The sequence below is a fragment of the Elephas maximus genome, chromosome 5 (genome assembly GCF_024166365.1).
Source record: "Elephas maximus indicus isolate mEleMax1 chromosome 5, mEleMax1 primary haplotype, whole genome shotgun sequence".
Lineage (NCBI taxonomy): Eukaryota > Metazoa > Chordata > Mammalia > Proboscidea > Elephantidae > Elephas > Elephas maximus.
This window is the reverse complement of record NC_064823.1, coordinates 165,066,381-165,089,452: the sequence shown is the minus strand read 5'-3', so window position 1 is coordinate 165,089,452 and position 23,072 is coordinate 165,066,381. Positions and strand designations below refer to the sequence as shown.

The following is a 23,072-nucleotide window of genomic DNA, read 5'->3' as shown; positions in this document are numbered from 1 at the left end:
ATAGGGCTGTTACAGTAGTATTTTACTCTGTTAGAAGTTATTTAAAAGTTAATAATTTGTGGGTGTTGTAAATGTTGTTGTTAAAATGAGTACCCCATCTGTCTGATTGGTGATGTTGTCTTGCAATACCTGACATGTTTAAGCGCTCACCTTTGAACATTTATTCTGTTTTCTAGGTACTACGAAGCATTTCCACCACTTTCTGAGAAACCAGTTTGCCTGCAAGAAATCATGACCGTGTGGAACAAGTCCAAAGTCTGTTCTCACTCTAGCTCTTCTTCATCATCCACAGCCCCACCAGCCAGCACAGACACGTCCTCTCCCAAGGATGGCCACAGTGAGAGTGAGGCCGCCAGGGAAAGGGGCAGGGGAGCACCCTGCAGCGCACATGAGACGGCCCCAGGCAGGAGTTGGAGCGAGAAGGAGAGCAAGCTCAGCGGCGGCATGCCTGAAGAGCTGCCCGCATCCTACAAGAAGCAGGCCCGGCACAGGCCAGAGGGGAAGGCCCGCCCTCGCTCCTGGTCTTCGGGCTCCAGTGAGGCTGGCTCAAGCTCCAGTGGCACCCAGGGAGAGCCGAGGGTGCCCACCAAGTGTGTCAAAGTGAGGCACAGGGCACGGGAGGCACGAAACAAGAAGGGACGCAGCGGGCAGAGCCGGTTTCCGGCAAAGAGTGGCGAGAAGGCAGAGAGAGGCGTCCGCACTGGGAGCAGCAGCAGCAGCGGTGGGGGTTCCATCAAGCAGCTGTGCAAACGGGGGAAGAGGCCGCTCAAGGAGCCGGGGAGGAGAGACTCTGGTGGCACAGAAGGAAAGGACCTGTGTGTGGAGAGCAGGAGTGACAGGGAGTACAAAGAGGAGCCACTGTGGTATACCGAGCCCATTGCCGAGTACTTCATTCCCTCGAGCAGAAAGAGCAAGCTGGAGACCACGTACCGCCACAGGCCGGAGCTGAGTGCGCTGACGCCGGAAGCCGGCGGGGAGCTGTCAGAAGCAGCGCATGGCCTGTGTGTCAGCAGCAGCACCCACAAAACATACCTCACGGCAGGCACCTTCATCGATGGTCATTTTGTAGAAATGCCTGCAGTTGGTGAGGCTGCTGACCTCCCTGGGACCTCGTTCTGTTCTCCGCCGGAGGACAACAAATACCTGGATGACATTCATCTGTCAGAACTCACACACTTCTATGAAGTGGATATCGATCAATCCATGTTGGATCCTGGTGCCTCAGAAACAGTGCGAGGAGAAAGTCGGATCTTGAACTTGATTCGGCAGAAAGGCAGTGAGAGGACGGGTTTTGAGGCAGAATGTTGCATAGTGTTAGATGGGATGGAGTTGCAAGGGGAGCGTGCAATATGGACAGACCCCGCCAGCGCGGGGGGTGCCGAGGGCCTGCTGCTGCAGGCAGGCGCTGGGAACCTGGCTCAGTTCTGGGACGGCTGCTCGTCCAGCTCTGGCGACGCCGACGCCGAGAGCTTCGGGGGAGACTCTCCCATCCGGCTCTCCCCGCTCTTGGATGGCGCGATGCATAACTCAGACTTGCTGACCGGCAATCACGAGCTCTTCTCAGACGTTCATGAAGGATCTAGTGTCAACTCCTGTTTTTCAGTGTTTGAAGTGCAATGCAGTGATTCTGTTCTACCCTTTTCTTTTGAAACACTCAACTTGGGAAACGAAGATACAGATTTTAGCGGTAATGTGCTTGGGAAAACACAATCTAGATTGCTAATATGGACCAAAAATAGTGCCTTTGAAGAAAACGAACACTGTTCCAATCTTTCAACGAGAACGTGTAGTCCCTGGTCCCATTCAGAAGAGACACGTTCAGACAATGAGACGCTAAGTGTCCAGTTTGAAGAGTCCACGCAGTTTAGTGCAGAGGATATTAATTATGTCGTCCCTAGAGTCTCGTCAAATTACGTAGATGAAGAACTCCTAGATTTTTTGCAAGGTGAAGCTTGCCAGCAAAACAGTAGAACTTTGGGAGAAATTCCTACAGTACTTTTCAAAAAGAAATCTAAATTAGAATCTGTCTGCGGAATTCAGTTAGAACACAAACCGGAAGGCAGAGACTTTGAGACTGCACATGTGTGTGGCGGAGGCAGCCCACCTGTGGACAGCTACCACTCAGGGGCCATGAAGGGTATCTGGACACATGTGGCGGGGGGAACCCCAGTGGCCACGCTGGACACAGAAAAGATGGACGGTGAGCCGTTCTCTGCAGACGTAAATAGCTACTGCTGCTGTCTGGACGCTGAGGCAGAAACAGAAGCCCTCCGGGAAGCCAGCAAGGCCGTGCAGAGGTCGGAGTACCGTCTGTGGGAGGGGCAGAAGGGGGGCCTGGAGAAACGCGCGTTTGTCCCCAGCGAGCCAGCAGAGGTGGACGGGGGTGACTACACAATGCCCTCGAGGCCATGGGATGCGGTCCAGGAGAAGGAGAGTGCCTTCATCCTGGGGGGCGTCTATGGGGAGCTCAAGACCTTCAGCAGTGAGGGGGAGTGGGCCGTGGTGCCGCCTGGCCCCTCCAGGGGCAGCCTGCTGCAGTGTGCCGCCTCTGATGTTGTGACCATTGCCGGCACTGATGTCTTCATGACGCCCGGAAACAGCTTTGCTCCAGGCCACAGGCAGCTGTGGAGGCCCTTGGTGTCCTTTGAACAGAACGACCCTCCCAAGAGCAGGGAGAGTGGGTGGAATAAGGGGTTTTCTTTCATCTTCCATGAAGACTTGCTGGGTGCGTGTGGCAACTTTCCAGTTGAGGACCCTGGGCTGGAGTGTCCATTCTCCTCCTTGGGCCTGAGCAGTCCGCTCTCACAGGTCCTCCACGTCGAGTGCTCCTTTGAGCCCGAAGGGATTGCCTCGTTCAGCCCTGGTTTTAAGCCCAAGTCCATCCTCTGCTCCGACTCGGACGGCGAGGTGTTCCACCCCAGGACGTGCGGCGTCGACAGGACTCAGTACAGGGCCATCCGCATCTCTCCCCGGACCCACTTTCGCCCCATATCAGCATCTGAGCTGTCCCCGGGAGGGGGGAGTGAGTCCGAGTCTGAGTCTGAGAAAGAGGAAGTGAGTATCCCCATCCCTCCTCAGGTGGACGCCTTCCAGGACCCACAGGCGGACCTCAAGCCTCTTGAAGAAGATGCAGAGAAAGAAGGCCATTACTACGGGAAGTCGGAGCTCGAGTCCGGAAAATTCCTCCCCAGGCTAAAAAAGTCCGGGATGGAGAAGAGTGCACAGACATCCCTGGATTCCCAGGAAGAGGCAGCCGGTGTCCTGCCAGCAGGAAAACCGAGTCCATGTGTGGGGTGCAGCTCAAGCGAGACCCTGCAGATAGGCTTAGGAAGCTCAGAAGCAAATTGCAAAATAATGGCACAGTGCGAAGAAGAAATTAGTCATTTTTGCAGTTGTAAAGCAGGTTGTCAGTTTCCTGCTTGTGAAGATAATCGGGTGTCTTCAGGGGAGCTGGACGAGGTATGCGAACGTGTGTGTTTACATTTGGTTAAGGATGTGGTCAGGCTTCAACCCACCAATAGTAACGTTGGGCGGTGAGAAATAGGTGTATGTCACTGGGAATTGTCTTGTTGTTAGGTGCCATCGAGTCAGTTCCAACTCATAGCGACCGTATGCACAACAGAACGAAACACTGCCCGGCCCTGTGCCATCCTCGCAGTCGTTGTCATGCTTGAGCCCGTTGTTGCAGCCACTGTGTCAGTCCATCTTGTTGAGGGTTTTCCTCTTTTTCACTGACCCTCTACTTTACTAAGCATTGATATCCTTCTGCAGGGAGTGGTCACTCCTGATAACATGTTCAAAGTATGTGAGACGAAGTTCCGGCATTCTTGCTTCTAAGGAGTGTTCTCGATGTCTTTCCAAGACAGATTTGTTATTTTGACAGCCCATAATATATTTAATATTCTTCACCAACACCACAATTCATAGGCGTCGGTTCTTCTTTGGTCTTCCTTTTTCATAGTCCAGCTTTTGGACGCACGTGAGGCCATTGAAAACACCATGGCTTGGGTCAGGCGCACCTTAGTCTTCAAGGTGACATCTTTGCTTTTTAACACTTTTAAGAGGTCTTTTGCAGCAGATTTGCCCAGTGCGACGCGTCATTTGATTTCTTGACTGTGGCTTCCATGGGTGTTGTTTGTGGATCCAAGTAAAATGAAATCCTTGACAACCTCACTCTTTTTTCTGTTTATCATGACGTTGGTTATTGGTCCAGTTGTGAGGATTTTTGTTTTATGTTGAGGTGTAATCCATACTGAAGGCTGTGGTCTTTGATCTTCATCAGTAAGTGCTTCAAGTCCTCTTCACTTTCAGGAAGCAAGGTTGTGTCATCTGCATAATGCAGATTGTTAATGAGTCTTCTCCAATCCTGGTTCCCTGTTCTTTTTCATATAGTCCATCTTCTTGGATTATTTGCTCAGCATACAGATTGAATAGGTATGGTGAAAAGATACAGCCTTGACACACACCTTTCTTGATTTTAAACCACGCAGTATCCCCTTACTATGGTCGAATGACCACCGCTTGATCTATGTACCCATTACCCATTGCCATCGAGTCGATTCCGACTCATAGCAACTCTATAGGACAGAGTAGAACTGCCTCATAGGGTTCCCAAGGAGCACCTGGTGGATTTGAACTGCTAACCTTTTGGTTAGCAGCTATAGCTCTTGAAACCGCTACACCTTCAGGGTCTTGATCTATGTACACATTCATCATAAGCACAGTTAAGTGTTCTGGAATTCCCATTTTTCCCAATCTTATCCATAATTTGTTATGATCCACACAGTCGAATACCTTTTCATAGTCGATAAAACACAGGTAAACCTCCTTCAGGTATTCTCTGCTTTCAGCCAGGATCCACCTGACATCAGCAGTGACATCCCTGGCTCCACGTCCTCTTCTGGATCCGGCCTGAATTCCGGGCAGCTCCCTGTGGATACACTGCTGCAGCTGCTTTTGAATGATCTTCAACAGGATTTGACTGTCGTGTTATATCAATGGTATTGTTCTATGATTTCCACGTTCGGTTGGTTCACCTTTCTTTGAAATAAGCATAAATATGGATCTCTTCCCGTTTGTTGGCCGGGTAGCTGTCTTCCAAATTTACTGGCATTGATGAGTGAGCACTTCCAGTGCTGCATCCGTTTGTCGAAACACCTCAGTTGGTGTCCCGTCAGCTCCTGGGCCGTGTTTGTCACCAGTGCCTTCAGTGCAGCTTGGACTTCTCCCTTCAGAACCGTTGGTTCCTGATCATCTGCTTCCTCCTTCAGTGATTGAAAATAGACCATTTCTTTTCTGGTACAGTGACTGTGCGTGTTCCTTCCATCTTTTGACGCTTCCTCTGTTTAATATTTTCCCTGTAGAATCCTTCAGTATTGCAACTTGAGGCTTGAATTTTTTTCAGGTCTTTCATCTTGAGAAATGCCGAGTGTGTTCTTCCCTTTTGGTTTTCTATCTCCAGGTCTTTGCACGTGTCATTATAACGCTTTACTTTGTTTCCTTAAGTTACCCTTTGAAATCTGTTCAGCTTTTTGACTTCATCATTTCTTCCATTTGGTTTAGCTACTCGACATTGAAGAGCAAGTTTCAGAGTCTCTTCTGACATCCATTTTGGACTTTTCTTTCTTTTCTGTCTTTTTAATGACCTCTTGGTTTCTTCATGTACGGCGTCCTTGATGTTCCACAGCTCGTCTGGTCTTCAGTCATTAGTGTTCAAAGCGTCAAATCTTTTCTTGAGGTGGTCTTTAAATTTAGATGGAATATACTCTAGGTTGTTCTTTGCCTCTTGTGGACTTGTTCTAATTTCCGTCAGCTTCAGCTTGAACTTGCATATGTAATTGATGGTCTGTTCCACAGTCAGCCTCTGGCCTTGCTCTGACTGATGATATTGAGCTTTTCCATCGTCTCTTTCTACAGATGTAGCCGGTTTGATTCCTATGTATTCATTCAATTTGGTGAGGTCCACGTGTATTGTCACCATTTATGTTGTTGAAAAATGGTATTTCCAATGAAGTAGTAGTTGGTTTTGCAAAATTCTATCATTTGATGTCTGACATGGTTTCTGTCACCAAAACCATGTTTTCCAACAGCTGATCTTTCTTCTTTGTTTCCAGCCTCACATTCTAGTCGCCAGTAATTATCAATGCATCCTGATTGCATGTTCGATCAATTTCAGACTGCAGAAGTTGGTAAAAATCTTCAATTTCTTCATCTTTGGCCTTAGTGGTTGGTGGGTTAATTTGGATAATAGTCGTATTAACTGGTCTTCCTTGTAGGCCTATGGATATTATCCTATCACTGACAGCGTTGTACTTCCCGATAGATCTTGAAATGTTCTTTTTGATGATTAATGCAACACCATTCCTCTTTGAGTTGTCATTCCCAGCATAGTAGACCGTATGATTGTCTTATTGAGAATGGCCAATACCAGTCCATTTCAACTTACTAAAAGCCTAGGATATCAATGTTTATACATTCCACTTCATTTTTGATGATTTCCAACTTTCATAGATTCATACTTTGTACATTCTAGGTTCCGATTATTAATGGATGTTTGCAGCTGTTTCTTCTCATTTTGAGTCGTGCCGCATCAGCATATGAAGGTCCCAAAAGCTTGACTCCATCCACGTCATGAAGGGCGACTCTACTTTGAGGAGGCAGCTCTTCCCCAGTCATCTTTAGAGTGCCTCCCAATGTGGGGGGCTCATCTTCCAGCACTATGTCAGGCAGTGTTCCGCTGCTATTCATAAGGTTTTCACTGGCTGATGCTTTTCAGAAGTAGACTGCCGGGTCCTTCTTCCTAGTCTGTCTTAGTCTGGAAGCTCAGCTGAAACCTGTCCTCCATGGGTGACCCTGCTGGTATCTGAATACCGGTGGCATAGCTTCCAGCATCACAGCAACACGCCAGGTCCCCAAAGGACAATACACTGATAGATGCATCGGGGGAGTTATCTGAAGTGTCTGAAAATTGATCGTTTTTGAGATTTTACATTTAATAATTAGAAGAGGACTTGATGTTGATAAATTTAAGGTAGACAGTAGACATTCCCTGGGGAGAAAAGGCGTCTTTAAATAAATCACAGGATCTTAGATTTCTCAGGTTCTGTCTTAATGAACTTGTACTGTGCCTCAGGAAAACCGAGCGTATACACCTTCCTGCTTTCCGAGTTGGTGAGCCAGGGAGTGGCTGTTTCCTCTTCACTGGAGCCTTTACTTTTCAGAAATTGCAGCACAGGGTCCCCTTAAGCACCAGGCCCACCTCACTGCCTTGGAAACATGGATCAGTTTATTAAGATGTGGATTGTACATGTAGGATGTTGCATCCGCGTAGGGTTCTATAAATGCATGGTGGTACGTGTGAAAAATAACCCGCCATCCAGATGCAGGGAAGTGGCCTCTGCGGAGCCTGTGTGGCCGCAGCTGGCCGTGCACACAGTGCTGGCCCCTGAGGCCTGTGAGCTGTGCGTTGAGCCTGTTGGGTGAGTTTTCATTAGTGGGAGTCACTGTGCCCCTTGAGTGTATTCCTGAGAAGTGTTTTGAGGTTAAACACCTATATGAGAGGTGAAACCTGAGGCCCTGTTGCACACGGGAGTGCAGTTGCCCGTTTGCTGCTGTGGTTGGAGCAGCAGTGCTCAGCTTCCCCTGGGAGCAGCTCAGGGAGAGACAGGTGTAGGGTTCAGAAGTCACGCCGCCGTGGTGGTGCCTCCATCCTCTGTCCGTGCTGGCTCCCCCGCCCCCTTCACACCCTGCTCCACCCCCGCCCGGCATCAGAGGTAATTTTTCCCTTCTCAGTTTTCTTACACTTTTCTCCCCCTTGTGTGTGTGTGTGTGTGTGTGTGTGTGTTTTCGTGTGTTTCCATTTTTCCCTGCATTATTTACCTGCTTCCTCCCTGCCTGGATTGGCCTTACGTGTCAGAGGCCCTGGGGTGGAGCCGAGTGCTGGGGTTCAGGGAACTCCCTGGCGAAGCTGCTGCGGCCCCAGGTAACCAGAGAACACCTGTGTCAGCCCAGAGGCCCTGAGGGACGGGGCTGGGATCCCCGTGGGGGTCTGAGATCTGAACAGCGGTGTTGTTAGCCTTTGTTTGCATCTTACTGCCCTGGACCTCATCCTTCAGCACCCCTTTTTGGACTCTGTATTTCACCTGGCTCCAGATTGGGAAGAAAGAAAAAGAGGAAGGAAGCAAGATTCTGCACCACATTCCTTGGCCTTCTAGTATGTTGATGTGTTTACGTGTTATCAGAATTCAGGGTTTTCTTGAAAGCTCTGAGGGTCCAGTAAAATTCCCAAGGACATTTTGGGGGTTACTTAGTAGTCTAGGGGTTGGTGGTCCCGCCTGCAGCATGCTCTGATCTCTCCCGTCTGCAGCTACCTTTCAGCTTAGAGCTGCGTGGGCGCTCACTCTGCAGATAACCCCGAGGTCTCGAAAGGGGCGAATGGCCTGAGGTAGCACAGTAGGGCCGGTTGGGACCAGCCCTGCGTTTTCCTGTCTGCCACCGCCTGGTCAGTGTCTGCAAGCTCACAAGAGGGCTCTTGTGCCCCTTTTCCCAGGAGTCTACACAGAGGGCAGCCAGGAGCCCCTTTGTGAAGGCCAGCCATTGCCCATCTGTGCAGTGAGTGAGCCAGCAGACCCAGGAGCGTGGGAGGAGTCGTGTTTTTTCCCACAGTTACACCACAGTTTTGCAAACGTCGCCGGGCAGACTAGTCCTGGTCCTTGACTGTGGACAAGTGCCCCATTTCAGTGTAAACAGACTATGGTTCAAAATTCAGGGTTTAGAAGAGAATGGAGATCAGGGAAAAGACGCTAGTCTGTCTGTGCTGCCTCCCCGACCTGTCAGCCCATGGGAGCCGACCCGCGTTCACACATGTCCGCTTGTTTGCTCTTACTTGTGATAAATAAGTGTATGTACGGGTACATGTGTTTTCTGTTTATTGTTGTCACCCATCCTTTTTTCCTGCATTGCACTTACTGTACAACACGCATCATTTTCCTGTCCAGTCCCTCAGCTCTGAAGGAGTCTGGGTAAATGTGGGTTTTGGCAACTGGGTGGGATGAGCACCGGTGCTGTGGGAACTCCCACAGCCTGTGTGAGTTGGCTTCCATGCTTGCCTAAGTACCCACGGCAGACGGAGCAGCCTCAGCAAGGTCAGAGAACGTGTGTGCGCAGGGGTTGTGGGCGTTTTAGTCGCCAGGTACAGTGGAGGTCATGTGGTGTGGTGGAGGCAGGTGTCGTCTGCCCTAGTCACCGGGTACAGTGGAGGTGGGGTGGCGTGGTGGAGGTACCTGCTGTCTGTGCTGGTCACCAGTACAGTGGAGGTGGGGTGATGTGGTAGAGGCAGGGTGCCATCTATGATGATCACCGGGTACAGTGGAGGTGGGGTGACATGCAGGCAGGCAGGGTGCCATCTGTGCTAGTCACCAGGTACAAGTGGAGGTGGGGTGATAGGTAGAGGCAGGGTGCCATCTGTGATGGTCACTGAGTACAGTGGAGGTGGGGTGATGTGCAGGCAGGCAGGGTCCCGTCTGTGCTGGTTACCAGGTACAGTGGAGGTGGGGTGGCGTGGCAGAGGCACGGTGCTGTCTGCCGGTCACCAGGCACAGTGGAGGTGGGGTGGCGTGGCGGAGGCAGGGTGCCATCCGTGCTGGTCACTTGGTACAGTGGAGGTGGGGTGGCGTTGTGGAGGCAGGGTGCCACCTCTGTGCTGGTCACCGGGCACAGTTGGAGGTGGGGTGACGTGGCAGAGGCAGGGTCCTGTCTGTGCACATGCTGGGAAACATGGGCTCTGTGTTGGCTCTTTGCTGGCTGTTAATGCCCAGAAGTTCAGAAAAGAGCAGGAGATGGCCCATGTCTTCGGGGACCTACAGTCCAGTTCAGGAGAGGTGGCTCATGCCACAGATACCGCCAGGGGACTTGGTGAGCAGTGTGGAGCAGGTGCCCAGCCCTGAGGCCACCACACACAGCTCCACGTGGGTTAATGCTGGCTCAGTGGGCAGCTTTGTTCCCCTGCTTGGTTGGGAAGGATATAGGTTCAGGGGCAGAATGACTGCCCACGGTTCTTCCCTAGCCCTGCCCCATCTCTGAGTGAAGGGTAAAGAACAAGGCTTACGGAAGGGTGTCCTATCCTTTTGTGACCCACGTAGCTGGGAGTTGATTGTGGCAAGGGGGAACAGTTGCCAGAGCGAGACTTGGGGAGTCTGACTTGAGCTGGGCCAGGTGCCTCCGTTCACACAGACGTGGGACTTCCTGGTGGGTTCAGCTGAAGGCCTGCCTCTCCTGGGCACGACGTGTTGCTGACAGCACTTCCGGGTCAGCCCTCTTCTCTCTCTCTTCACTGTTCACCAGGTACTGTTCAGGGCCCACTGAGTGCTAGTGTGAGTGACAGGCAGACGGCCCTTCATTCATGGCGCAGCCACTCAGTACACTGAGTAGGCTGAGTAGGTCAGGGCACTCTGGGATGCAGATGAGGAGGAGAGAGGGGTGGTCCAGGGGAGGCCGGCAGTGGCGCTGAGTGGGACGGTGCCCCGGCTTCAGCTGTGCGTTGTGCTTTATTTTATTTCCATTTTCCTTCATTTTTTTCATTGGTAATTAAAACCAGAAGTTAGTGCATCATGCAGATATTAGGGGAGTGTGAAGCATGTCGAGGTGTAGCCTGAAAGTTGGAGCCAGCTGAATGGAAGGAAGGAAAGAGGCCATGAAGCGTGCATCTCACAGTGGCATCTGAGGGAGCACCTGCCCGCGACAAGTGACGTTAAGCCTGGTGGGAAGTGCTCCTGCAGATGTTGAGCGTCTGCCATGCACGCCCCAGGCCCTCCTGGTTCCTGCTGACCAAACGCTCTGTGTGCCTGTCCACATAACCCTGTTCTTCCCACTACACCCACCCCCACAGCAAACCATTGCTTCTTAGCATCCCTGCCCTGTCCCCCCCCCGCCCACCCACAGAGCGTCAGCAGAGGACTAGGGAACACCGTGTGAGTATACTGCACGCATCACATGCCAGTCACTCCCCAGCCCACCCCAAGCTGGAACAGGTCCCCTCTTCTCAATTCTCTCTGCAGCAGTAGGGAAGGGGCATTCTGGGCGTGGCCTTCCTTGCTCCCCAAGTGGCATTTAATAATTTTCCGAAGGGTGGGTCCTCGGAGAGAGGCGAGGTCTTTTTGGGGGATTGTCAGGGCTGTGAGTCAAGGGCCAGGGGCTGCTGGTCACTCGAGCCTGTGCCGGCCTCGCAGGCTGCTGGCAGGCTGGCGTCAAGCCTAGCCTTGCCGTCTCCATGGCCTGGCGTCTCTTGCCAACCGTCCACACTGATTCTCCTTGTTCGGGTAAGCCTCTGGGGAAGATGGGCAGACAGTACAGTTCTCCTTCAGTCTTTAACTTTAGAGTATTTCTGCAAAGTTATGTGGAAATGGGAGTCTGAAGTGGGTTTCCCATTTAGTGGCATAATAAAAAAAATTGCATTCCTGAATGACCACGTTTTAGACCCATAAAGTAATGTACAGTTTAATGTGTAAAAAATCCTGTTAGGGACTGGGAAAAAGTTTTCAGCTATGACATTTCCGATTAGCGTCTGACCTCTAAGATCTGTGTGATACTGCAGAAACTGAACTACAAAAGGACAAATAACCCGATTAAAAAACGGGCAAGGATATGAACAGGCACCTCACTAAAGAAGACGTTCAGGGAGCTGACACACACATGAGGAAATGCGCACGATCATTAGCCATTAGAGAAATGCAAATCAGAACTACAATGAGATTCCGTCTTACTCCAGCAAGGCTGGCATTAATCCAAAAAACACAAAATAATGTTGGAGAGGTTGTGGAGAGACTGGAACACTTAGACGCTGCTGGTGGGATTGTATAATGGTACAACCACTTCAGAAACTGATGTGGCGCTTCCTTAAAAAGCTAGAAATAGAACTGCCATACGATCCAGCAGTCCCACTCCTTGGAATATATCCTAGAGAAGAGCCTTTACACGAACAGATATATGCACACCCATGTTCATTGCAGCACTGTTTACAATAGCAAAAAGATGGAAGCAACCAAGGTGCCCATCAACGGATGAATGGGTGAATAAATTATGGTATATTCACACAGTGGAATACTACACATCGATAAAGAATAGTGATGAATCTGTGAAACATTTCATAACATGGAGGAATCTGGAAGACATGCTGAATGAAGTCAGTTGCAAAAGGACAAATACGGTGTGAGAGCACTATTATAAGAACTCAAGAAATAGTTTAAACAGAGAAGAAAATATTCTTTGATGGTTATGAGAGTGGGGATGGAGGGAGGGAAAGGGGTTTTCGTTAATCAGTAGACAAAAACTGTTTTAGCTGGAGGGAAAGACAATACAGGAGAGGTCAGCACAACTGGACTAAACCAAAAGCAGAGAAGTTTCCTGAATAAACAATGCTTCGAAGACCAGTGTAGCAGGGGTAGGGGTTTCGGGATCATCGTTTCAGGGGACATCTAAGTCAATTGGCATAATAAAATCTATTAAGATAACATTCTGTATCCCACTTTTGAGAGTGGCATCTGGGGTCTTAAATGCTAGCAAGTGGCCATCTAAGATGCATCAATTAGTCTCAACCCACCTGGAGCAAAGGAGAAAGAAGGACACCAAAGACACAAGGTAATCATGAGCCCAGGAGACAGAAGGGGCACATAAGCCAGAGACTACATCAGCCTGAGACCAGAAGAACTAGGTGGTACTCGGCTACAACCGATGACTGCCCTGACAGGGAACACAACAGAGAACCCCTGAGGGAGCAGGAGAGTGGTGGGGTGCAGACCCCAAATTCCCGTAAAAAGACTAGACTTAATGGTCTGACTAAGACTAGAAGGACTCCAGAGGTCATGGTCCCCAGACCTTCTGTTAGCCCAAGACTGGAACCATTCCCAAAGCCAGCTCTTCAGACAGGGATTGGACTGACCTATAAGATAGAAAATGATACTGATGAGGAGTGAGCTTCTTGACTCAAGTAGACACATGAGACTGTGGGCAGCTTCTGTCTGGAGGGGAGATGAGAAGGCAGAGGGGACAGGAGCTGGCTGAATGGACATGGGAATACAGGGTGGAGAGGAGAAGTGCGCTGTCTCATTAGGGGGAGGGCAACTAGGGGTATATAGCAAGGTCTATATAAGTTTTTGTGTTAGAGACTGACTTGATTTGTAAACTTAAAGTACAATAAAAACTAAAGAAGAAAAGATCCTGTTAGGGAATTGACGGTCACTAGTTGCCAGAACAATTCAGGTTTTAAACTTGAACACAGGAAGAAATGTCTTCTAAAGAAGTAAGGCATGTGTGGTGTTGAGAGGCTGCCGTGGAGCAGACTGCTGAGTGTGGGTAGGGGCTGGGGCCACCGTAGCCTGGTGGAGGTGTGCAAAGGGGCTGCCCTGACCCCAGTCCAGGGGACACACCTACAACCACACGTGACCACCAGTGTGTGTCCGTGGGGACACATTAAGGCAGCATGGTTCTGTTGGGGTCCCTGCTGTGAGCGGACGGCGGCCCTGTATTCACACGTGTCACCTTGAGCCTGTGGGCCCGTGCTGGGTGACCCACGCGAGTGTTACCCCAAGGCGTCATCTCATCCTTCCACTCCCCCAGGCTGCTCTTTCCTCTTCTAACCTCACAGAATTCTGTTATATTTGTGTCATGTGTGTCATATGTGGGTGGTAACTTCACCTGTGAGAATGTCTTTCTCTTCCCTGCTTCTCCTCCTGCCTGAGCCCTAGAGGTAGCACCCCAGAGCCCCCACACCATAGACCTCTCGTCTCTCTGGACGTTGGAAATCTAGCATTTCCATCACCTGGCAGGTTTCTTATTATAGTTTTTGCCTTGTAAGGATGGTGTTTTTTGTTCATTTGTTTTTAACATTTTCATTCCAGTTCCAGTGTAAGTACTTTTCAGGGACACTTCCTTTGTGCTCTGAGCACGTAAAGTTTTTTAATTCACCTTACCCAGAACAGCGAAAAAACGCGTTAGCTTAAAGTCCTGTTTTGTAGTATGTAATTCATAGTGGTTGGATGCTTACCTTGGTCACCTGTTAACCCTCCCTGTGTTTGCTTTAATCCAGTTTCCTGTGTTGAACGCGGACATGCAGGGAACGAGGAGACATCAGGAGAAGCCGACCTGGTGGGGAAAAGCCCTGTTCTCTCCTCTCTTTCCTGCGTCCGAGTGTGAAGGTAAGGACACCACATTGGTCCACTCATTCAGTCACTCGCTCACTCATTCGTTCATTCTCATGAAGAGCAATGATCGTCCTGCTGGGAGTAGCAGTCTAGGAAGAATTTACTGAGAGGTTTCCGTGTGGCTGGCACAGTGTCATGTCTGGGGACCCAGAGGAACATGGGCTGAACCTGGCCAGGGAGGGGGAAGGCAGGTGTGAAAGACATGAAAGCTGGGCTTAAGTGAGGGCGGGACCAAGAGGGTAGGGCAGGGGAGGGGCTTCTCAGAAGAGTGTCCTCAGCCAAGGGAGACGGGCTCACTGACTCGGCTACAGGTGGCTGAGGCTGGAAAGGAACCGGGGGCCTGGGCCGTGTGTCGCAGAGGGTACTGTGAGACGGGCAGCCTGGGCAGAGCGAGGGCAGCCTGGGCAGTCGGTGCTGCGTGGCTGAGCTGTGACTCGCTAGTCCTCGTCATCGTTCCCTTCACAAACCTTCACAAAACCCTGTGAGGCGCCACCCCTGGTTTTCAGGTGAGGAAGCAAAACCTTGACTTTAGTCATTTGCCCCAAATCACGCAGTAGCAGGTGAGCTGGGGTGTGAGTGAGGTTGTCTGTCTGTCCATCTTCTTCGTGGTCTACAGCAGGTGCCTGCCAGGCATGGATGGACGCCTGGTGACAGCAGCTCTGATGTCGCCGTCCAGGCTGCTCAGTTTGGGTTGGGGACACAGTTAGAGGGAGTGCCAGATGGCCGTGCCATGTGCCCATGGGCTGTGCAGCTGAGAGCCACCTGGGGCCACGGGGCCAGGCATCGGTAAACCCGGTAAGACTTTCAGACATCGAGTTCATGCTCGCTGTGTTGAAGGTACTCTTGATTGGCACCTGGCACTAGTTAGTGAGGAATCCTGACCCTGGCCCAGATCCCTGTAACCTGCATAGCCCGTGGTGGGTGCAGAAAGAGCCCCGCGAACCAGTCTTTGAGCTAAGTCCCCACATGGTGGCCTTTGCAGTGATGTCCTGAAGCATCATTTCTGAGCTGACAGGTTGGGGCGTCTGGTCTCAGGAGAAGGTCAGCCGAGAAACAAGAATCCAGATGCCATCTCCCAGAGCCCACGGGAGTCGGGTGGCACTACCGGCACTGGGCCATGGGGTCTGCTTCCTTTACCTGAGTAGTGGGGCGAAGGTAGCACCCTTCACGGGTGGTTGTGGAGACAGCAGCCAGTGGCCTGTCAGAATTGGACATGGGAGCTGTGCTCACAGTCCTTCCCAAGCCTGGCCTGGCACCCTTGCAGGACCCCAGAGCGTGAGGAGGCACAGGCTTGACCTCAGCTTGTGAGCATAGCTTGTGAAGGAAGCCACTGTGGGTCCCCGCCTGCCTCACCTGGGATAAGTAGTAACCTGGCAGGGGCTGGTGGAGGGAGTGACCACCAGGAGAGATGAACAGAGGTCTCCCCGGCCTCAGTGGGGCAGATCGTCCTCCCAGCTGAGCCCCTAGCCCACAGCTCTGGCCTGTCCTCGTCAGCTGAGCCCACAGCTCTGGCCTGTCACGGTCAGGTGAGATCCCAGTCCACAACTCTGGCCTGTCCTGGTCAGGTGAGACCCCAGTCCACAGCTCTGGCCTGTCCTGGTCAGCTGAGCCCCCAGCCCACAACTCTGGCCTGTCCTGGTCAGCTGAGCTTGCAGCTCTGGCCTGTCACGGTCAGGTGAAACCCCAGTCCACAGCTCTGGCCTGTCATGGTCAGGTGAGACCCCAGTCCACAGCTCTGGCCTGTCCTGGTCAGCTGAGCCCACAGCTCTGGCCTGTCACGGTCAGGTGAGACCCCAGTCCACAACTCTGGCCTGTCCTGGTCAGGTGAGCCCCCAGCCCACAACTCTGGCCTGTCCTGGTCAGCTGAGCCCGCAGCTCTGGCCTGTCACGGTCAGGTGAAACCCCAGTCCACAGCTCTGGCCTGTCCTGGTCAGGTGAGACCCCAGTCCACAGCTCTGGCCTGTCCTGGTCAGCCAAGCCCCCAGTCCACAGCTCTGGCTTGTCCTGGTCAGCTGAGCTTGCAGCTCTGGCCTGTAATGGTCAGCTGAGATGCCAGTCGACTGCTCTGGCCTCTTGTGGTCATAGCAGGTGTTTTGAGTGCCCCTTCCCCCCTCTAGCACAGAACCCTGAGGGCAGGGCTGATAACCCCTAAGACAAAGAGCTGGGGCTCAGAGGTTATATAGTTTGTCTCAAGTTACATCTCAAGTACAGTATTTTTCACAGTGCACCTGCACACAACATATGGCATAGCTCACTTATGAAAGTAGTGGGGGGGGAGGTTGGCGTGTTTGGCAAAAATGCGTTATTTGTGTAAAAATGTGATAAATAGCAGAGCAAGGAATTGAACTCAGGTCTGTCCACTCCCAGAGCTGGGCCTAGTGCACAGCAAGGAAAAGGGACAGCTGTGATGCTTCCTCAGTTGTGTCCAGCAGAGCAGGCTCAGCTGCCATTGCTTCCTGTTGCGTTCACTGAGCGCCGGCCTTGTCCCATCTGTCACCTGGCCCATCAGCTCATCAAGCCCTCAGGGTGCCTGTATTAGGTAGGGGCAGGGGTGGCACCCGCTTTGAGGAAAAAGCCACTCAAAGAAGTGAAGCAGCCGTACGAGCCAGCCCTCATGCCGGCCACCTAGGACCTCTTCTTGACTTCCCGCCGCCCGCTGTTCTCAGGCCCGGCTGTGCCCGAGAGTGGCTTCGGGGCCTTTTTCGGTAGCCTTGCCTTCGAGCGGCACAGGCAGGCTGTGGTGGGTCTGGGCTCCTGCCCTGTGCTCCTGGGCACCCTGGGCTGAGGATTTTCAGCTGCTTCCACTCTCGACTCAGCCCCATCTGCTCTGTGGGCACTCACCCAGCCAAAACGGCCCCCCTTCTTGTCCCTGCTCAACAACACAGTGTGCGGTGTGGCTTGCCTTAGAGTTGAGGAAGGACAGGCACAGTTTTCTCTCTTTGTGAGGGACCCCCTATTTGTGTATACCCACAAATGTCAGCTCTTGTGGGTGTGGCCTGTCACACGGCAGTGTGAACACCTGGTCTGTGCACAGTGTCAGCTCTTGTGGACATGTCTGTCACACTGCAATGTGAACACCTGGTCTGCACAGTGTCGGCTCTGTGGGCGTGGCCTGTCGCTGCAGTGTCAACACCTGGTCTGCACAGTGTCAGCTGTGGGCGTGGCCTGTCACTGCAGTGTCAACACCCGGTCTGCACGGTGTCGGCTCTGTGGGCGTGGCCTGTCACTGCAGTGTCAACACCCGGTCTGCACGGTGTCGGCTGTGTGGGCGTGGCCTGTCGCTGCAGTGTCAACACCTGGTCTGCACAGTGTCAGCTGTGGGCGTGGCCTGTCACTGCAGTGTCAACACCCGGTCTGCACGGTGTCGGCTCTGTGGGCGTGGCCTGTCACTGCAGTGTCAACACCCGGTCTGCACGGTGTCGGCTGTGTGGGCGTGGCCTGTCACTGCAGTGTCAACACCCGGTCTGCACGGTGTCGGCTCTGTGGGCGTGGCCTGTCGCTGCAGTGTCAACACCCGGTCTGCACGGTGTCGGCTCTGTGGGCGTGGCCTGTCGCTGCAGTGTCAACACCCGGTCTGCACGGTGTCGGCTCTGTGGGCGTGGCCTGTCACTGCAGTGTCAACACCCGGTCTGCACGGTGTCGGCTCTGTGGGCGTGGCCTGTCGCTGCAGTGTCAACACCTGGTCTGCACGGTGTCGGCTCTGTGGGCGTGGCCTGTCGCTGCAGTGTCAACACCTGGTCTGCACGGTGTCGGCTCTGTGGGCGTGGCCTGTCACTGCTGTGTCAACACCTGGTCTGCACGGTGTCGGCTCTGTGGGCGTGGCCTGTCACTGCAGTGTCAACACCTGGTCTGCTGAGTGGGCATCTTGTGGGGTTACGGGTGAAGGGCTGTGCTTCTTTGTTTTTTAAAAACAGATAAAAAGTCTGTTGCAGGGCTCTCCGAGCTGGCATGTACCTGGCTGTGACACACGGCTTCCCACTGTCAGTGATCCCTTCATTTCTGAGGGCCGGGGGTTGATGGATAGAGTCTTTCAGAGAGAATGAGACACAGATGTTTGCTTCAAAGCTGTGTCATAATGGACTTTCCCTCCCTCTCTTATTTTCTCTGTTCATGATGATTAAGAGTGTTACACGAATGCCAAGGGAGAGAACGGTCTAGAAGAATACCCAGATATTAAAGACATGCCCAGCGACGAGCACCTGCTGGACTTCAATAGGGTGAGTGGTCTGTCCTCCTTCACGTGCTGAATGGCCCCTAGCCCTTGATACTCAAAAATGCCAGTGCATCCGTCCCCTCCTGTGGCTCCCCAGTTCTGGGCATGTTCTCTTTCCCACGTTCCATGGAAGCTTTCTGGATGACCTCCCCCTTCAAGCTGCTGCTAGAGGAGAGCTCTGTATGTGGGCCGGGGCTCCTTCACTTCCCTTGGACCTGCAGGCTGGGCCTTGTTCTGCGCCCCCTGCCCTTGCGCCCTTGCTGCTCCTCCCCGGGGCCGTGTCCCCTCCCCTGCTGCCCTTCCCTGGTGCCTGCCCCCCTGCTGCCCCGCCCCCGTGCCTGCCCCACTGCTGTCCTGCCCAGGAGAGGCTGCCAGGCTTATTCACATCCTGGGGTGCTGATACCCATGTACTGATGCCGAGACACAGCACCTGGTGGACCCCAGCTGGACCCCAGCAGGCACCTGTCTCAGTCAGTGGTACCTGCTGCCCACCTACAGCCCCATGCCCGTAGGTTGGCATCCATCCTCATGGGCAGCGTGATCTTTGGGTCTTCTCCTTCCACCACCCTCCCCCGACCCCAGTCTCCTCTCCACAAGGGCTGGCCCTATAGTATCTCCTTCTGTGATCCTCCTGTGGCCGAGAGAGAGCCCTGCTGCTGCTCCCCTCCCAGTACAGACTGCAGGTGCACACAGGGACTTGGAGAGAGATGTGTGTCTCAGGGCCATGCTCCCTGAGTGCAGACCCTGCTGGGTGGGCAGCTGTGGGATCCAGGACCTACACCCTTGACCACAAGGTCCTCTCACGGTTGTGCTGCTGTAGAACCTACACCCCTGCTGGGCCTGCATGCTGGGCTCGTCTGCCCCTGGCCTGGGTCCGTCTATGATGCCTTTGCCTAGCTTGTTTTTGGGTGCCATCAAGTCAATTCCGATTCATGGTGACCCTGTAGGACAGAGTGGAACTGCTTGTAGGGTTTTCTTGGCTGTAGTCTTTCCCAGAGCAGATCACTAGGCCTTTCTCCCACAGAGCTGCTGGATAGGTTCAAGGTGCCAAGTTTTTAGTTAGCAGCCAAGCACTTAACCTCTGTGCCACCAGGGCTCCTGTGGTGTGGAGTCACCCCACACAACAAATGTGTTCTCGGAAGCACTGAGCCGGGGACCCAATCCAGGACAGAAGGGTTGGCTAATGGTCTTGTACTCACACAAGCTCCTCAGCCTCTGGGGTGTGGCTGGGGCGCTCTCCCTCCCCATTTGTCCCTGCAACCAGAAACTTTGCTCCTAGGAACCGAGCCACAGGAGGGTACAGCCAGTCTGCTCTGCCCTGCCCGGCCCCCTCGACCGCCACTCAGATTCATTGAAAGTGAAAGCAGTATTTTTCCCAACCCTACCACAGCCAGTGTCCTCCAAGAGACTGAGCATGTAGAATTGGGGTGGGGTCCCTCCCGACGGGGCAGGTGGTCTTGCTTTGCTGAGACAGCGAGGCTGCGTCTCTGTGGCTCTCCACAGGAGACCAGCCCCGCTGTTGGTCTGTGTGAAGTCTCACAGAGCTGTTCCTGACCTGTCAGGGGTTGTCTCTTCTGCCCCAGGTGTCCTCAGTGTACGAAGCCAGGTGCACCGGGGAGAGGCTCTCGGGAGCACAGGCACACAGCTTCCGCAGAAAGGTGGGCTCCGGCACCAGCTCGGCCGCGGACGACACCGGCTCCCAGGACAGCGGCTCGGAGGGCGGGGGCGGATGGGCGGGCCCCGGCGAAGAGGAGCTCTTTTCTCGAACTCATCTCTGAACCTGCGAGTAGTGCACGTGGTGTTCTGAAAACCATGCGCGAAGGGAAATTACCTTTTATGAGACCTGTTATCTAGAGCAGCACTTAGGTTTCTTCTTGGAGTCACTGGTCCCCATCAGTAATTCTCTTTCTCTTCTTGCTTGTTTTAGAGTTGAGGACAGCTATCCTGTTGAAGATTTTTTTCAAGCTGTTAATTCTTGGCTATTTGAAGTAGACTAGACTGTGTTGTCCGCTCCGGAGTGGGTGTGCATGTGCTTGTCTTAGGAGCATCGCTGCTTTCCGCATCTGCAGCTCTCTGCCTCTTAGCCCGCGGCGGCCGCGGCGGCCACTCCTGCTGTTCAAGACTCACTGTGCTGCGGAACACGCAGGCTCTGTTCTCGGGGCCGGGCCTCGGGGACTGTGGGGCTCGTCCACGGTCTCCGTCCAGCCAGCTCTCATGTACATTGGATGCGGGAGCCACGGCGTATGCTTTGGAGACTTACTGCTGCTGCGTTTTCTCTTGTAGGGTTTCCCCTAAAGTATCGTGGATGATACGTGGCTTGTGACTTTCTCGCTCACTGAAGAAGCCAAGGATGGGCTGTGGGGCAGTGCGTGCAGCAGAGTGGAGAGGGGGCCGCTGCCCCAAAGCCCCCCTTGGGGGTGGTGATTTGAGCAGTACATGCTGAGGACCTTGATTGCGAATTATTTTTTTCTTGTGACCCCCAGACTCGTGACTGGAAGTGTCTGACGCGCAGTGCTCACCACCCTCAGCCCTTCTGGCTGCTGCAGCCGCCGCGCTTGCGGCCCTGACAGTCTCTCTCGTGTCTCGTTTTGTGTTAGAGAGAGTGAGTGAGTTCTGCGTGTGGTGGGGGGCTGGGTGGGTGGCCCGTGACTGTGCGTGCGTGCGTGTGTGTGAGGCCATGCAGACGGGCTTCCAGCTCCTGGGTGCGCTTCACGACACGGGGCAGCAGGGTGGAGCTGGGGTGTATTTGCGAAACCTAGACATTTTAGCTTGTTTTCCTGTTGTAACAACTCGTCTGAGACCCCCTGCTCTGTGAGGCCGACTGAGGGTGGCAGTGACGACAGGAAGTCAGTTTGGACCTGACAGCGTCACATGGCCTCTGGTGGGCCGTGGGCGTGTGGCGCAGCCCGCCAGCTGGGAGCCGGCTGGCCCGAGATGGACCATCTGCTGCGAGCATGGGGCTTTGTTGCCCTTCCTTCACTGACGACACAGAAAATGGCAGCAGAGGCTATGGCGTTGTGGGGTCCGCGCGTGAGGGGCTGCTTCTGTGCAGCACATCTTTCGACACTTTAAAGTGGGCTGTGTGTGTGTGTGTGTGCGTGCGTGCGCGCGTGCACGTGTGCGTGCGAGGTTTTGTGTTGCTGTTATTTATTTACAGATTTCAGATAAGTTCTATGTATTTTTCTTTCTTCTGGAGCTTCCTAAAAATTGACTAGCATCTGCACTGAAATATAATTTAACAGCAAAGCAAAAAAGAATCGGGAGTGTGAGTCCCCAAAGTCACTGCAGTGACTCTGTCCTGGAAACCATTGCTTGTGTAGCAGAGACCAAAACTCAACGCAGACCGGCCTTCAGCACAGAGAGGCTCCGGGGCCGGGCAGCCTCCTCCCTGGGGGTGGGCTGTGGGGTCTGCACCTCCCACGAGAGCTGGGGGGGATCTGCGACTCCCACGGGAGCTGGGAGGTCTCCACCTCCCTGGGGGGTGGGGGGTCTGCGCCTCTCCGGGGGTGGGGGTAAGCGTGATGGGGAGTCACACGCAATGTATTTATTTGTTTTCATAGTTCATTGGCTGAAACTCAGAGGATTTCGGCAACAGAGTTGGAAGTGTGGTTTTTAGTTTGGTGAATGGATGATCACAAAGCAAAAGCGTTATAAAAAGTTGGCAGAACGCTGAGCTGCGCTGTGGTATGATGGGATCGCACGCCCTGAGCCCTGAGCCCGCTCCCCCTCGGGCCCAGAGCAGGCTGTGTCCTTCCGATTTCACCTTCACCAGAGGAACTGATTTTTTGTTTTCTTGTGGAGTTAACACCAAATAAAAAATTTAAAAAGCAGTCTGTTCTTACTTATTATAGCAGAGTATTCTTTTATTACAAAACCATGTCCACCTCTTACATGTGCATGAGCAGAAGATAGAAACGTGGGTCCTTCAGCTCTCCTCACGGGCAGGTGCTCCTGAGAATGGGTGGACCCCTCCAGTACACGCACAACACGTACACACACGTACCACGCACACATCGCACCCGAATGCTGGAACTACTACCCAAGTTTTGCAGAGAACACGGCCTTTCTGGTCCCTAGATGGCAGACGAAGCTTAGCCTTTTTACCAGGCCCCCAGCCCTCAGTGACCCCACCCTCACCGTAGCACCGCACCCCCTCTAAAGTGGCCCCTCCCCCTAGGGCAGGCCCACACAGCGTGATGTCACAAGGAATTTCCCCTGGGATCTCTTTAGATGAACGTTGGGGATCTCTGCTGCAGACTGCCTTATGGCCATTTTCACTTTCAGGGATTGGAAGGGACGACTGAGGCCCACACGGTGCATACCCTTTCTCCTTAGACATGGTGCAGGTGAGGTGCTGGCCCCGCTCTGGCCTGGTCTGTGGTGAGGTCATGCCAAGGTTGGGGTGAGGAGTGTCTGATGAGCAATTTTACACTGGAGCGAGCTGCACTTCTTATCTGGAGGAGACCCTACAGACAGCCCCGTGGGCGGTGTGGTTCCCTCCTGGGGATCCTTCCGCCCCAGTGTGGCAGATCTTAGATTTGCAGCCTTGAGAACTAACTCGACTCATAGTAACCCAATAGGACGAGTAGAACTGTCCCATAGGGTCACTCTGAATTGACTCCATGCCACAGCAACAGGTTTGGCTTTTTTTTTTTTTTTGGACC

General features: G+C 53.1%; 2 protein-coding genes across 12 annotated transcripts in view; both read left to right on the top strand.

Annotated features, from left to right (window-relative positions):
- KIAA0232 (KIAA0232 ortholog) overlaps positions 1-22,755 on the top strand; it is a 99,640-nt gene extending 76,885 nt beyond the window's left edge. For 4 of the 8 annotated variants that reach the window (XM_049886778.1, XM_049886780.1, XM_049886779.1 and 1 more), the window contains 4 exons: positions 177-3,459; positions 14,081-14,189; positions 18,318-18,412; positions 19,992-21,886. In XM_049886778.1, the coding sequence (XP_049742735.1) occupies positions 177-3,459; positions 14,081-14,189; positions 18,318-18,412; positions 19,992-20,186 (3,682 nt within the window). In that variant the 3' untranslated portion in view covers positions 20,187-21,886. Of the gene's footprint in view, positions 1-176; positions 3,460-14,080; positions 14,190-18,317; positions 18,413-19,991; positions 21,888-21,968 lie in introns of those variants that run through there. The other 4 variants (XM_049886785.1, XM_049886786.1, XM_049886783.1 and 1 more) reach the window with 3 other exon arrangements.
- Positions 14,196-18,299, top strand: LOC126077410 (uncharacterized). Of its 4 annotated transcripts, XM_049886804.1 has the most exons (3): positions 14,196-17,328; positions 17,382-17,457; positions 17,511-18,299. In XM_049886804.1, the coding sequence occupies exons 1-3, from the start codon at positions 17,247-17,249 to the stop codon at positions 18,049-18,051; spliced, it is 699 nt and encodes a 232-aa protein (XP_049742761.1). In that variant the 5' UTR covers positions 14,196-17,246; the 3' UTR covers positions 18,052-18,299. The 4 variants fall into 4 exon arrangements, with proteins under 4 accessions (XP_049742761.1, XP_049742760.1, XP_049742762.1 ...); XM_049886803.1 differs by having other exon boundaries at positions 17,382-18,299; XM_049886805.1 differs by lacking the exon at positions 17,382-17,457 and having other exon boundaries at positions 14,196-17,349.
- Positions 22,756-23,072: the final 317 nt, after the last annotated feature.